At 33.0% G+C, this 16323-nt stretch overlaps 1 protein-coding gene across 1 annotated transcript; it reads right to left on the reverse strand.

The window, feature by feature from the left end:
• Positions 1–2125: 2125 nt before the first annotated feature.
• On the reverse strand, positions 2126–15485 carry LOC107035985 (dystrophin). Its single transcript, XM_015253659.1, has 10 exons — positions 15194–15485; positions 15002–15109; positions 13419–13626; positions 12463–12706; positions 9853–9964; positions 8310–8476; positions 7346–7461; positions 5245–5467; positions 3608–3932; positions 2126–2628 (listed from the first exon to the last, which is right to left on the reverse strand). Exons 1-10 carry the CDS (start codon positions 15201–15203, stop codon positions 2249–2251), a joined length of 1893 nt encoding a protein of 630 aa, XP_015109145.1. The 5' UTR covers positions 15204–15485; the 3' UTR covers positions 2126–2248.
• Positions 15486–16323: the final 838 nt, after the last annotated feature.

Below are 16323 nucleotides of genomic sequence, written 5' to 3' on the forward strand. Positions count from 1 at the left end.
CCCTCCCCCCCTACCTTTATTATTTTCTGGCTAGACAATTTGTCTTCAAAACCCGAGGAAAACACGAGGAAAGGAGAATAGTCTGACGTCACAGACGAAAATGATGAAATCGAGGAAGATCCGAGCCGAAATTTCCATCTAACAATCATAACTCGGACCGAAGGGATGCGCATATTAGCATATTTGGGTTTTTCGGGCGGACGATGATGCGGTCGGTGATTTTCGTCCATGGGAAATACTCAGGGACTTCCCGGAGGTGTCAATGGAACGTGGAGTGCGGTTTTTTTCCCCGTTCGTCTCGTCTAAAGCGTGCCCGCCCGCTGGCACGTGAGCGCGAGGGAGAGGTCAGCAACTATTCCGCGAAGATAATTGTAATTCCGAAGTCATTATTTACGCGGTCAATCAGCGGAAATTGCGGTTGTGAAACATGGAAATTAATTTGAAGAGACTTTTGACGGATTTGATTTGGAAATATCTCGAGAATGAGTGGGGTTAGGGGAACAATTCAAAGGACATTTCTGGCGGGAAATTTTGGAGATTTTTGAAATTTTTTTATAATCGATTATTTTCGAAGTCATTACGACATTAGGGAAATTTTTTTTGTTTTCGAAGAAACATTTTTTTTTTTATATCGTTATGATAAAAAATTTATCCCTTTCAATCATCCAATTTATTTTCATTTAATTAATTATTTGAACAACTCATGATTTAAATTTTCTTCGTTAAATTTCGATTGAACGTTACGATGTTATAACGGTACAAAAACTAAAAAAAAATCGTATCCAATCCCCTTTGCCCGTACGTCAGGCGAAAACGTTTTTGGCTTTGAAATACTCCTCGCGCCACAATTTTCATTCGCTTCATTTTTTTTTAAATGTTCGTTAGATTCCGTAAAATAAAATTAGGCATTTTTTTCAATTATCTCAACTAGATCTCAGAAAAAATAATTTTTTTCAGTTTACTAATTTTTTTTTCTATTTTTTTACCGAATAGAACTTGTTATTCTGAAGAGTTAAACATCAAAATAATATATAAGAGGTGTTTTCAGGAAAAAAATTATATATGTACGCTTTTGAAGTTGATAAAAATTTTTAGTTGACAAAAACGAAAAAATTGCATTCAACATAAAAAATTGTAAATTTTGGATTTGACGAATACAATGCGTCCATTCGGAAGGAAAACTGTGGGAGGAACTTTTCGATATATTTCTACGTTCTGCATAGAAAATATCTGTTGACATTTTTTCCTAAACCGCTCCATTCTCGAGATATTCTCAACGAATGCTCGGGGAATTTGGTTTCGTGCAGAGTTTATTTACCCCAGACTCGTTTTCTCGACTGATTCATATTCAGATCGAGTCATCGCATCTACGCACGTGAATATACCAGTCCCGAAGTGTGTCGAGAGGTAAATCCCGTGATTAAGGGAAAGCCGTGAATTTTCCGGTTGAGCAACAGAATGAAAGAGTGAGATAATTGAATTAAGTAGATGATCTGAAATAGAAATGATTTAACTTTTGATTTATGCGGTGATGACGAGTCGGAAGAAATTCAAAATATCTTGGAAATTTATAATTTCATGAATTGAAATTTATAAAATGAAATTAAAAATGAAAATCTCCTGGTTTTTTCCTCTAAATCCAGTAGTTTTCAAAATATTTGCAGAATAATCGACTCAAAATTCCCTCGTTATTAAGACTAATGTATAATTAATTCAAAAAATTATTTCGCTGAAAATTTACTTCATCAAAATTTAAAAAATCTGTTTTTTCGAAAAAAAAATTCAGCCTTTTTTTCTCTAAACGCAGTAGTTTTTTGCAATATTTATGAATAATCGACTCAAAATTGGCTAATTACTAAGGCTGTTGTCTAGATAATGAATCCAAGAAATTTTTTCATTAAAAATTTCATTCATAAAAACTAAAACAGTCAAATAAAAAAAATCTGACTTTTTTTCTCTGGAATTTTCCCTTGAAATCCAGTATTTGTCATAATACTTGCAAAATAATGGACCCAAAATTCCCAGGAAAAGAATTCAATATCAATGACCCCTGCATTTGATAAATAAAAACGAAGGCAAATTCATAAATTAAAAAAAAAATCTTCCTTTAGTATACTCTCTCTTTATTACCTTCAATCTCCACTCATAATTCGTTGTATAAAACCATTTCATTCATAAAAAAGTACACAAATTAATTCTAATAAATGCACAAGTGTCGACTGACTACATGATTACGCGTGTAAAATGATTAAACAATGGTTGCGAGCTTGTCCTTCCTCGATTCCATGCCTTCTATCAAACCAGTTAATAAATCTTCCATTTCCGTCGCAGCTCGTTTGAGTTCGCAGTTGTCATTAGCACTGAATGACTCCTCCAAGAGACAATCGTTGGCTACCATGTGTTGGAGGCGGTTTAATATGTCGTTCAGGTCACCCTGGATGTTCTGGAGGCTGCTGTGCTGAGAGTGTTTGTCCGGACGTTGGAGGGACGATGGAGTGTCTCGGGGCATGCCTATTGGTGAGTCTGTGTCAACAGTCTTCGAGTATTTATGTTTCATCATTGAGGGGTTGTCTGGGTTCAGCCACTGGGAAAAGCCACTCTGCGTCTGATCGATCGTTGTTCGATTGCCTGGAATATTCAGGGGGGATTATCAATCATCAGGTGATCAATTATGATAATTAGAAGTAATTAATCGGTTTTAACTGGGGGATTGAGTGAGAAAGAGGTGAACTGGTAGCAGCAAATTATTGAAAAAGATTCAGGGGTGATTATCTGAGAAATGAGGGGGTTTGAGGGAAAATGTCAAGAAATATTTTTTGTGGAGAATTTCAAGAGCTGCAAAAAAGGTCTTATGATATTTTTCGATAAGTCTAGGGGTTTTGGAGATATGAGAGATAATCGGAATAATATTTTCAAGTTGATATATGAACAGCTTTTCTTCGTGTTCAATTCATGGTCCACCCCTGGCCCGACATTCACCCGACCCTGGGCCGGCATTGACAAGGTCAAGTCAGGTCAAGTCAAGGTCAAGGTCAAGTCAAGGTTGAACTTCCCTACTATTCTGAAATTAATAACAAAAAACGAATAAGCGCTTTTTTGCTTCAATTCGATTAATCCATTCGGAAGCAAATTGCGAATTTATTAGCAAAAAACACTATACTCGATTCACACCTGCGCGCTGGGCTACTTGTTTAATTCATTTTTCAATTTTTTCTTCAATCATGGTTTTATGTGAAATTTCAATTTTCGTTCATTTTAGACTTGAAAAGGGGTGAGTTTACGAAAAAATGGTGAGAAGATACTTTCACAAATTTCAAAATTTCCAATTTTTTTCTTGAATTTCTTTCAATATTTCAACATTCAATCTGTTCCAAATTATAATTTTTCTTCATTCTCATTGTTTCTAAAATAAAAAATATTCTCAATTTCTGATTTCTCTTGGAAAAAGGTAAATTTAGGAGAAAATACCAAAAAATTGTTTTCTATTCACAACTTTTCAATTTTTAATTTTTTTTTTTGGTTTCTCAATTTTTTAATTTTTTTAATTAATTAATTGAATTATTATTTATCAGTCAATTCAATCCTGATCAATTAAATCCATAATTACCCCCAATCCAAGTGCTCAACTCGATCCTCGAGGGTTCAGAAACCCCAGTATTGCTATAAGTATTAGAAATCTCCTGTGATTCAACACCCTCTCCACTCCGATTAATCTCAGAGACTCTGTAGGTGTTTTCCTGGCTCTCATTACCATTATCAACCACTTGATGTTGATGTTTATCTGTATTTAATTGACGAATGATTGGACTCAACTCAAACTCGGGTAGAGTCAACGCTGGATATCGTGAGGATATCGGTGGGAGCATCGGTGTACTTTGCACGCGATTAATCACCTGCGCCGATGTAACTCCTTGGCCGCTGAATAAATATTTCTAAAAATAGAATTATACTGTTATCGTCGCGTAATCATGATTTTTTATCGTTCATTCAGCGTTTTATTGCCTTCAGCATTGACCAGTGGCGTCCCACGTCATATCTAGACAATTTCAAAACTAGTTTCTTTTCATTATTGTGTAAATAGATTGAGGAAAGAGAGATTTAAAGGAATTCATCAACAATTATTGTTGCGAGGATTTTGTAAACTACGAAATGTCAATCATTTCTTGATGAAGAGATTAATGTCAATTTTTTTTGTGAAGAATTTCGCTTTCAACAAAATATCTCGTTTGCAAATATCTCTTAAATCTAATATTTCAATTAGTAATTTACTTTGTTGATGAATTATTTCAAGAGGAAACGTCTAAGAGCTTTTTTTAAAAAATGGAATTTCATACAATGAATTTTTATGTAAAGAATTAACTGAAATTCATAAATGGTTTCATGAATGTAGACTTTAATATAAGCTCTTTTCATTGACAGCAATTAAAATTAAATTTTTCATACGGATTAAAAAAATGATAATTTTCCCAAACTCGATTTTTCAACGATCACTCAAGAAAATGTCATCAAAATGGAATTAGTTACGGCTCAAAAGATTGATAACAATATCCTCTTGATTCTCAGAAGATAATGGGGTCGCAGAAATCGTTGTTGAGTTACAGCACATTGCTTATGCGATTTGAAAGAGAAAATCGGGTTTTCCATGGTTACTGAACGAATCATCAGTAATAGTAATTAAATCAGGGCTTGAAAAGTACATGTCAATGCTTTCTTAATCTCTATCTCTATTAAACTCAGGTACCAGTCTATTATGTTGAATACTTATTCATATTGATTCATGGTCCCGACTAACTTCTGACAGAACCTTGATTAAACCCGGACTGAAAACGATTTCGAGTCTTGAGAGGACCTGAATGTAGATTTATTTGACAGAACAAAATAACACGCAAAATTTTGATGACATTTAAATTGATGACAGTACTATGACATGAAAAAATACAAGAAGAAAATAGTGAAATAATAACTAAAAACAGAGCACGCATTCGGAAGCAAATTGCTAATTTATTAGCAACAAAAACTATACTCATTTATAAAAAAATGCAAATTGTCAACTTGTTTTAATTTTATTTCAACCCAGGGAAAATTAAAAAAAAAATGAATTTTCAACTTCAACGAAAATTTTTTGACAGTGTAATTCCCAAGACTCTGGCAACCAAATCGATACGAAATCTCGACACTTGTTTCCTCCTTCGTCTTCGCGACGAGATTACAGTAATTATCCACGTTAATGAATTCCATACGTACTTTGAGTATTTTTAGCCTGTGCAACTGTGATTCTACCGTGCGTCGATGCTGCTGCAGTCGCTCAGCCCGACCTCCGCATATCTCCATTAATTCCACCTGCAATTGTCTGTTCTCCTCCTCAAGGTGATTAATAATACTCTGCAACTCTTTTTGCGGATCACTCAAGACTCTTCGTCTGACAGTGCTCCTGACAGACATCGTGTCGAGCCCTCGAGCCTCGTTTCTAGGAATAGATAAGTGCAAATCATTGATTAAGAGGGAAAAATGGATCTAAAGTGGATCCGGAGCATGTGTTTATGAATAATGAAAGTGAACTGTTTTATTTCGAGGATTGTAGGTAATTTTTTTCTCATTCAAATTTATGTGTTGAAGTTTTTGTGTTCTATAAAACCATTATTGATCCCAAAAATCGGAAAATGCTATTTTTATTTAATTATTCGCATCCGAAATAATTTTACGTCCGAATGAACGCTTTGAAATCATTCAAATTAAAATTTTCGATTTTTTGTGTTCTATAAAACCATTATTGATCCCAAAAATCGGAAAATGCTATTTTTATTTAATTATTCGCATCCGAAATAATTTTGCGTCCGAATGAACGCTTTGAAATCATTCAAATTTAAATTTTCGATTTTTTGTGTTCTATCAATCCATTATGACCCAAAAAGTTAGAAAATGCTACTTTTATTGACTTGTTTGCTAATTAATCGATGGAATATAATCATTTATTAATTTTTATAATTGCCAAGTTATGAATAATTAAAGTGAACTGTTGTATTTCGAGGATTTTAGGTCATTTTCGCGGCCGAATGAAAGCTTTGGACTCGTTCAAATTTATGTGTTGAAGTTTTCGTGTTCTATAAAGCCATTATTGATCCCAAAAATCGGAAAATGCTATTTTTATTTAATTATTTGAATCCGAAATAATTTTGCGTCCGAATGAACGCTTTGAAATCATTCAAATTAAAATTTTCGATTTTTTGTGTTCTATCAATCCATTATGGCCTGAAAAGTTAGAAAATGCTACTTTTATTGACTTGTTTGCTAATTAATCGATGGAATATAATCATTTATTAATTTTTATAATTGCCAAGTTATGAATAATTAAAGTGAACTGTTATATTTCGAGGATTTTAGGTCATTTTCGCGGCCGAATGAAAGCTTTGGACTCGTTCAAATTTATGTGTTGAATTTTTCGTGTTCTATAAAGCCATTATTGATCCCAAAAATCGGAAAATGCTATTTTTATTTAATTATTCGAATCCGAAATAATTTTGCGTCGGAATGAACGCTTTGAAATCATTTAAATTTAAATTTAACCCAAATTTGACCCAAAAAGTTAGAAAATGCTATTTTTATTGGCTTGTTTGCTAATTAATCGATGGAATATAATCATTTATTAATTTTTATAATTGCAAAGTTATGAATAATTAAAGTGAACTGTTGTATTTCGAGGATTTTAGGTCATTTTTGCGGCCGAATGAAAGCTTTGGACTCATTCAAATTTAAATTTTCAATTCTTTGTGTTATATCAACTCATTATGATCCCCAAAATCAGAAAATACTGTTTTTATTTAATTGTTCGTTAATGAATCGATGGAATTTCATCATTGTTTTCAAATGCAGCTGTTGTAGAAGCGTATCCATCGACATAAATTCAAATTTATATTAATTTTGAAAACTTCCGAGTTATGAATAATTAGAGTAATTATTCATGTCTCGAATTGTCTTGTCGTCCTGTCGTTTTTCGAGGATTTTCCATCATTTTTGTATCTGAATGTAGCTTTGGAATCATTCAAATTTAATTTTTTAATTTTTTATTATCGAAAAGTGCTATTTTGATTATTTAATTATTTGCTAACAAATCGATGAAATCTGATCATTCTTTTTCACTTCAAATTTAATTCATGCATTAATTTTCATGCTTTTCGAGTTTTTTTAAAATTGATTGTCCCACACGATAACTAAGAATAATATTCTGAATTTATTCAATGATGGCTTAAAAATTGTTTCAATGTCCCTTTGACCGAGTTCGAGGATGAAATGATGTACAAAATGACCATTCGGAAGCAAAAAGCAGTTCCCAGTTATTTTCACTTACGTTGGAGACTCGGGAGATTGTGCTTCTGCTGTGAGAGACGAGCCCTGGGTCGGGCAGAGACGTAATTTATTCCTTATCAACTCGACTATTAGCTTTGTGAGCTCCTTACTTGATGTCTGGAAAGATCATTACGTCATTAATTTAATTTCCCTCAACGAACCAATTTATTCATTCATTTTTGTCTAATGAAATATTTCATAACTGAATTCATCCCCTCAGAGATTGATGTGAATTATTAGGTAAATATCTTGGTAACAAGTGGGTTTAGAAGAAAATAACAGAAGATTATTTTGCAGATAACGAAATTTTCTATAAAGAATGGCTTCTAACATTTTGCTCTGGGGCCACTCATTACCGCGATAATTGCCAAAGAGAATTCAGTAGCGAATCAGTGAAGATATGAATCATTTGCACTCAATGCCCGGGTGTACTATCTTTCGAATGTTATCTGGATTTTTTCATCTTTCGTAATCCAAAATTGTCAATTGAGTGGTACATCATGTAGAAATTCCCAAAAATTATGATAGAATCATTAAAAAAATAGAAAAAATTCTGAACTTTTTCAAAGAGCGTTTTTAATTGAGATTCAGAATGAGTTGAAAAAAGTGGAAATTACTGATATCTGATTCGCTGTGGCAAATTATATATTAGCTGTCATTTTCCATGGTGGATAACAAAACACTAACTCCACATGGGAAGTAACAGCTGGGTATCTCAATTTTCAAAACAGATACATTTTTCAATTTCCTGTTACTCAACTTATTCTGAATATAAATAAAAAATGCTCTTTGAAAAAATTGAGAATTTTTTCTACTTTTTTTTTGATTATTCATTCATAATTTTTCAAAACTTCTGCATGATGCAGGACTTAATTGACGATTTCAGATGACGAAAGATGAAAAAAAACATCGAGATAACGTTCGAAAAATTGTACATCTGGGCCTGGAACGTGGAATTTAAATACCTTCGTGCAATATTCTCGCACTGGATGCTTCAATTTGTGTTTACTCGACACCTTCCCGAGGAAAAAACACGTCTGGCATTGGTGATAACGAGCGCATCTCAAGCATGAGAATCTCGGCCCATGAATTGGAGTAATTTTACACGTTGAACACTTAATATTATGGACGGCTGTGGACAGAAATGTATCATTGAATGTGTCAAGACCGATGCGGAGGGATTAAACAGAGAAAAAAATGTTTTGATTTTCAGGGACATGTCACTGATTTTCAGGAATCTATCCCCAATTATTGGGGTTTCACGATTGGGAAATTTAACGAGTGTGAAATTCTGGAATTCAGTGATTTTGTCACCAATTTTTTGTGACATTGTCACTAATTTTTCGGGACATCGTTACTAGTTTCCAGGAAAATGTCACTGATTTCCAGAGATTCATCTTTATTTTTCATGAATCTATCGCAAAATTTCAGTGATAGAAATGGCCAAACAATTCCATTAATTCCAGCAAACTGCATCCAAAAATTCCATGAATTTATTACTGAACAATTAAATAAAAACACTTTTCGATTTCTTTAAACTTTCGGAAACCTCATGGTTTAGGCATAAAATCGATTTCTGACAAATTTCTGAATATGAATGAATTTCTTACGATTCTGAACAAATGATTTTTATGGTGGGAAATTAATTGTTTATAAATTCTGTAGCGAAGTGGTAAACTGGGATAAGTGCAAAAATATAACTTTTTCAAGAAAGTTGAAAAATGTAACGACTTTTGAGAAAATTTTTGATTCAAGTAATAGAATTTTTTTTTTTAATTTCCCTTATCCTAGTTTACCCCTTCGCCACAGAATTATTTATTGAAAATGCTCGTAATTTACGAAAACTGCACTTTGTAAATTACTTCATCAATCTTCGTCCAAAAGTAAACTTTCTAATTTTTTCTGATTTAAAAAATCGTTTCTAATGCTTCAATATCAAGATTTAAATTCAGACCTGCAAACTTTAAATGATAAAATCATTGTAAAATTCCCGGAAACTTAAGGTCAAATGAAAGCTCTGATGTTCGACTACAAAAGTAGAAAAGCATTTCACTGGAGCAAAAATAGCCAGTACTTGGATGCATGCTGTCGATTTTATTCGATTTCAAGGATCACGGGAGGTTGGAGAAAAAATCTTTTACAACACTGACTAATTAGTCATAAAAGCGACGTTTCGCTAAATATATTAGCTTCTTCAGACTCTTGACCAACTCAGCGTTCTTGTCTCTATAAAATCTAACTTTTTTTTTGTAGAAACAAGAACATTGAGTTGGTCAAGAGCCTGAAGAAGCTAAAATATTTAGCGAAACGTCGCTTTTATGACTAATTAGTCAGTGTTGTAAAAGATTTTTTCTCCAACCTCCCGTGATCCTTGAAATCGAGTTTAACACCATGGAGATGAACATCATAATGTCGATTTTATGTCTGCATGATTGACACGGATTGATGGATTGAATTTTTCTCCTGATGAATTTAATTGGGTGAAGATTCTGAAGAAGGTGAACCTACTATTTTCAGACACTTTCAAACGATTAAACGTTGTAATCCAGGAGAGAAGCGGGGGATCCTGCATCAACCAGACTCCAAATTCAGTCTCACTGACTCCAAGGCATCCCTGAGACTGTAAAAGCAGGCTTTAATTATTTAAACGCCAGGTGGGATTATTAATACGCCGGACGAAGGAGGAGGGGTGGGCTTATTTATTCAGAGAAGAGGTGATTCAACTCGTAGGACCAACGAACACGAGATAAGTCAAAGTGATTTGTGCAGATTAATCCTCATTCGTCGCGGAAGTGAAGAAGTTGCAGAGAAATTCACAAGTTTTTTTTGCAGGTGATGAAATTCTCTAGGGGAGCATGGGGCAAAATGAAACACAGGGCAAAATGAAACAGTGGGAAAATCTCGTCATCTAAAGGAGATAGGACATTTTTGAAGAGGACCTTTTTTGTAGCTTGTAAAATTCTCTACAAAAAAGGTTTTCATGAGAATCGTTCTATCTCCCTTAGATCACAAGATTTTCTTGCTGTTTCATTTTGCCCCGTGTTTCATTTTGCCCCACCGTCCCCTGTATAAAATGGCTCGACATTCTGTCGTGAAGCGACACGTTTAAGAGATAATTATGTAATTGATACAGAGCTGTTCATTAAATTTATTAAACAAGCATTTTGTTGATGAAAAGAAAATGTCGAGATGGCTTTGCATTCCGTTTATTCAGGGGATAATTACAAGATTAATAAGAATGCATCGAAAATCAGGAAAACAAATTAAACGGAGGTAAGTGGACAATTGCATTTTTTTATAAACGAGTATAGTTATTATTGCTCATCAATTAGCAATTTGCTTCCGAATGGGTTCTCTCTTTTTAATTCTTATTTCACTATTCTCTTCTTCTATTTTTTCATGTTATAGTACTGTCATCAATTTAAATGTCACCAAAATTTTGCGTATTGTTTGGTTCTGTCAAATAATTCTACATTCAGATCCTCTCAAGACTCGAATTCGTTTTCAGTCCGGGTTTAATCAAGGCTCAATCAAGGTTTAATCAGTGCACAGCCGGGATTTAATCAGGGTTTATTCAGGATTTAGCCAGAGTTTAACCCAGGTTCTGTCAGAAGTTAGTCGGGACCATGAATCAATATGAATAAGTATTCAACATAATAGACTGGTGCCTGAGTTTAATAGAGATAGAGATTTTTATATAAAAAGCTCATGGCGGTATTGTGTAACTTGATAAGCAATGATGCTGTTCTCACCATTTTTCAACTTGATTAAGAAGGCATTGAAATATACTTTTCCAGCCCTGATTTAATTGCTATTACTGATGATTCTTTCAGTAATCATGAAAAAAACGATTTTATCTTTCAAATCGCATAAAGAATGTGCTGTAACTCAACAACGATTTGTGCGACCCCCATTATCTTCTGATAGAATCAAGAGGGTATTGTTATCAATCTTTTGAGCCGTAACTAATTCCATTTTGATGACAGTTTTTTGAGTGATCGTTGAAAAATCGATTTTCCGAAAATTATCATTTCTTTAAGGCCCGGGTGATCTATCTTTCAAACGTTATCTCGATATTTTTTTTCATCTTTTGTCATCTGAAATTGTCAATTAATTCCTGCATCATGCAGAAGTTTTGAAAAATTATGAATGAATAATCAAAAAAAAAGTAGAAAAAATTCTTTATTTTTTCAAAGAGCAGTTTTAATTTATATTCAGAATAAGTTGAATAACAAAAAATTGAAAAATGTATCTGATTTACGGTAACGAATGGCGGCCTGTCACCCAATATCATGCAGGGGGAAGACTGATTTCGTAAATCTTTTCCCACACTGCACAGAGACATTTATTACGGAAAAGGCTCTTTGAAAAAAGTTGTAATATTTTGGAGAATTTTTTAATCACACTTTTATCACATAAAAATGGCAGATGACTACATACCACTGTTTCGAAAATTGAGATACCTAGCTGTCACTTCCCATGAGGAGTTAGTGTTTTGTTATCCACCATGGAAAATGACAGCTAATAGATAATTTGCCACAGCGAATCAGATATTTGTAATTTCCACTTCTTTCAACTCAGTCTGAATCTCAATTAAAACCGCCTTTGGAAAAAGTTCAGAATTTGTTCTATTTTTTTTATCATTCTATCGTACTTTTTGGGAATTTCCACATGATATACCACTCAATTGACAATTTTGGATTACGAAAGATTAAAAAAATCCAGATAACATTCGAAAGATAGTGCACCCGGGCCTTAAATCTGTGTGAAAAATTGAATTCCAATTGGTGTCAATGACTACAGCTTATTACAGTCTATATTCTTGAAAAAATTCATGAAATTCGATTGATCCCTTGTAAAAAAATTTCGAAAAAAATTAAGAAAAAACCACATACATACATACACGCATAAATACATACTAAAACCGTCTAAAAATCGTATATTTGGGCTTTTCAAATGATATTTATGTAATATTTTTGTGTTACCCTAACACAAAAAATAGGAAACTTAAACTTGAGCGATTACAAAGCTTCCATTCGGAAGCAAAAACCAATGATTTGTCATTTGTTGGATTGTCTTGGGAATGAATAATTAATCTCATGAGGAAAATGGTTTCACCTCGATGAAGCAACTGTCAATGCTCGACTGCACCAGATGACTCCCGTACGCCACGCTCTCCCCCAACATTTCCGTTACTTTACAAACGTTCGTTAATAACATGTGCAATGCAGCCTTGGATAAACATGCGTTGTGGTCTGCGAGCAACTGATACAGATACTCGTATTTCTCCTGGAGTTTCCCGCAGCATAAAAGAGTTAGGAACACTTTTACTGGGAATACTGATACTTTTCCTTTACGATCACTGCGGGAAAGTGATAAAGGGGAATGAGTGAAACATTCACGTCTGGATTATTTACGACTATCTCTAGAACGAAGGCATTTAGGGGGACGTGTCGTGAGGGCTTGTGTGTAGCTCATGCAATTCTCAATGAGAAAGATTGACTTATTTTTAGATAATTAACGAATATACATAATGATTACCTAATTGACAATGATTCACCTGAATTTATCGAATAGCCATATTAATTGCTTCATCAATTGTTTCAGTAATTCAATAACGAGTGAATTAAGGAAAAATTAATCTGAATTGAATTCTTTGGCCAAACATTTCAAGAGATTTTTTAAAGAATTCTTCTTCTTTTTACAATTCTAATCATTCTCTGGAGTAACAAAAATTCATCTTGTCTAAATTAATTTAACTATTTTCTTAACTGTTCCGTAATCTTGGTAATTATTCTTTGAAATCGTTAATTGCATTTACTCCATCAATTAACGAATAATCTTGGTGAGGACTGATTTCAGAGAGAAATATCAGAAGATTTCGCTGTCAGATTGGAGATGAATGTTTTTTTAATTCCAATCACGTTGAACTAAATGACATGAAAAGTCAGAGATAAATTTCAACTCTAGACCCACAAGTCTCTCAGATATTCGTGAAACAGTCTATATGATAATTAATGAACTGATGCGAGGTTCAAACATTAATTGAATCCATTGGGGATAAGATGACTCACTGATCGAAAATCCTTATTACACAGTTAACAGCCAACTTCGTTGCCTGATTGACATCGAAATCCACCTCGCACTCCTTGTGAGAGGCGAAGTAAATATCGGATATAACGTCCTCTATTTCTGTCTCGTCCAGTGGAACAGAGTTCTCGGTTACTGACAGCCGGTGACGCTCAAAGACACCCATTACTGTTTTCAACTCGACATATTGCACTGGAAAAATGAAACAGAAAATCACTGGAAATTCTTTGAATAAAGAAAATGATTTTTTTTTCAATTTTCACGATGTAGATTAACATTTTTCAGTATAAGAGGAAAATGTCATGAAATTTCACTGAAAAATCAATGGAATTCCAAATTTTTGAGTAACAAAAAGGCCAAAAATTCTCAAGCCACTTGAATTTTAATGAAAATATGAATTGTTAGTCCGGAATTATGTGTTGAATTTTCAAAGAATTGAAAATTCAAAAATATCTACACGTGAAATTTCCTGGTTTCTATAAATTTCCACTGAAGAATTGACCTAAAATTTATCGTTTCCATTGAGTTTTCCATAAAATTATCAATTTTCAATGGCAAATATTCTTGGAATTCTAGTAGATTTGTCACTTAATAAAAATTTCCAAAAAGTGGGTGAAATGATTCTTTAAAGACTTTTGGAATTGAGGGTCAAATGATCTTGAGGATTAAAATTTAATCTACAATTTTTTTAATTTTGTGTGGATTCGGTCAGAGCATACTGTTAGAAAAGAAAACTTAAATTTTATTGACAGCTCCGAACAGTTGAGATATCGAAATAAGAGGGAAAAATCATAAAATTTCACAGAAAAATCAACGGAATTCCAAATTTTTGAGCAACGAAAAGACAACTATTTCTCAAGTCACTTGAATTTTAATGAAAACATGAATTTATAATTCCGGACATGTTGGTCCGAAATTATACTGAATTTCTAATTAATGAAAAATTCTAAAATTTATACTGCTGGAATTTCCTGATTTCTGTCAATTTCCATCGAATAATTGACCTAAAATTTATCGTTTCCATTGAGTTTTCCATAAAATTTTCAATTTTTAATGGCAAATTTGCTTGGAATTCTAGTAGATCTGTTACTTAATAAAAATTTCCAAGAAGTGGATGAAATGATCCTTTCGAGGCTTTTGGAATTGAGGGTCAAATGATCTTGAGGATTAAATAATCTCTCAAAACCCTTCAATTTGATGGTCAAATCATTTTGAGGGTCAAACAACCACTCAAGGACGTTCAAATACCTCTTTTAAATACAGAATTATTCCAGTAATGAAGACAAAAAATTAAAAAAAAAAACATTTTTTTTAATAATTTGATATAGAGGGGAAAAAATCATAAAATTTCGCAGAAAAATCAACGGAATTCCAAATTTTTGAGCATCGAAAAGACGAAAATTCCTCGACTTCCTTAAATTTTAATAAAAATCAAAATAAAGAAAAAAAAACAAAAAAATTGAGAAACAAAAACATTTTTGCGGAGAATAATTGAGCTGAAAATTTCCTAGAAGTGTACCAAAACCTTCAACCAAAAAGTGTTAACAGTGATGTTTAATTAACTTACTGTGGAGTTCGCTGTGTAATATTTGAACCTTAGCAGCAGTTCTGTACGTCGGATACCGGATTGTGTTGCATCCTTCGATAGCCCTGGCCACATCCCGCAAAAAGTCCTCTGTAATTAGCAGAAAAAAAACTTTTTCCCTCGAAAATCAAATTTTTACGAAATAAAAAAAAAGAAAAATACATGAATAAATACCTTGGGACATTCTGACAGTAATTAATGACTTCCCGAGGGCAATACCACGTTCATTGACTCGGACGCTCTTCCATCACTCTCGTTCACCGAACAATTCACAGGGGTTAAGTAACCGATTTCACTTTTCACGAGCTTGATAGTCAAAATCCTTGAAATTCCGCACTTTATTAGTTACAAAATTCCGTGAGTAATCACTCTCCATTACTTTGGAGGATAATACGATCTTCGGCGACTGTTTTTACAGTTGTAATCATTTTTTTTGTTCGTCACAGGCGTAACCTCTGTTGTTACAACAGAGACAACAGAACAGGTAAACCAGGTAAACGTCATGGTCACGCACTGTAGTCAAATATGTATGGTGACATTACCTATTGTTTGGTGAGTGGGGATCAACGGACGTTCCGAAATTACCTCTCAACGTACTATTTCAAAATTACAAACAGAAAATTCTATGATTTTATTTTTCAAAGAGGAATTTCAAATTGATTCAAAATTTTTTAATCGTTTTTCGAGAACTTCCATTGTTTTTGTTCAAGTTTTTTCTAAAATTGAGATTTTTATAATTTTTTTAGGGGAATCACCGATTTTTATGAGAAAGTGACATCATGATTTCGAAATTGGAACGAATCGAAAAATTTAATCAGTCAAATTTTTAAAAATTTAGAATTTAATATTTCTGAGATATTTCAAGAAATTGAGATTTTTTGGGATTTCTTCTGCTATTTCGTTGGAAAAATATTTGGAGACATTCCGAATTTTCAGATCATTATTTTTATGATTTCGATATATTTATTGCTTAATTTTTTTTATTGAGATTTTTTGGAGAACTTCAAAGAAATTTGAAAATTTTGACATTCTTCTTTCTCAAATATTTCAATTTTTTATTGTTTATATTTTTTAGACAATTGAGATGTGAAATATGCATGGGGCATTGCATTACCTATTGTTTGGTGAAGTGAGGATCAATGAACGTTCCGAAATTACCTCTCAACGTACTATTTCAAAATTACAAACAGAAAATTCTATGATTTTATTTTTCAAAGAGGAATTTCAAATTGATTCAAAATTTTTTAATCGTTTTTCGATAACTTCGATTGTTTTTGTTTAAGTTTTGAGATTTTTATAATTTT

The sequence above is a fragment of the Diachasma alloeum genome, unplaced genomic scaffold (assembly GCF_001412515.2).
Source record: "Diachasma alloeum isolate Michigan unplaced genomic scaffold, Dall2.0 Dall_scaffold_00203, whole genome shotgun sequence".
NCBI lineage: Eukaryota > Metazoa > Arthropoda > Insecta > Hymenoptera > Braconidae > Diachasma > Diachasma alloeum.

What these genes read in the sequence shown, in the direction of transcription:
- LOC107035985 (XM_015253659.1), bottom strand. An exon ending in GTAATAAGGATTTTCGATCA is followed by an intron (nt 12,707 to 13,418) that starts GTGAGTCATCTT and finishes ACTTTCCCGCAG; the next exon opens with TGATCGTAAAGGAAAAGTAT. An exon ending in CAATCTCCCGAGTCTCCAAC is followed by an intron (nt 5,468 to 7,345) that starts GTAAGTGAAAAT and finishes ATCTATTCCTAG; the next exon opens with AAACGAGGCTCGAGGGCTCG.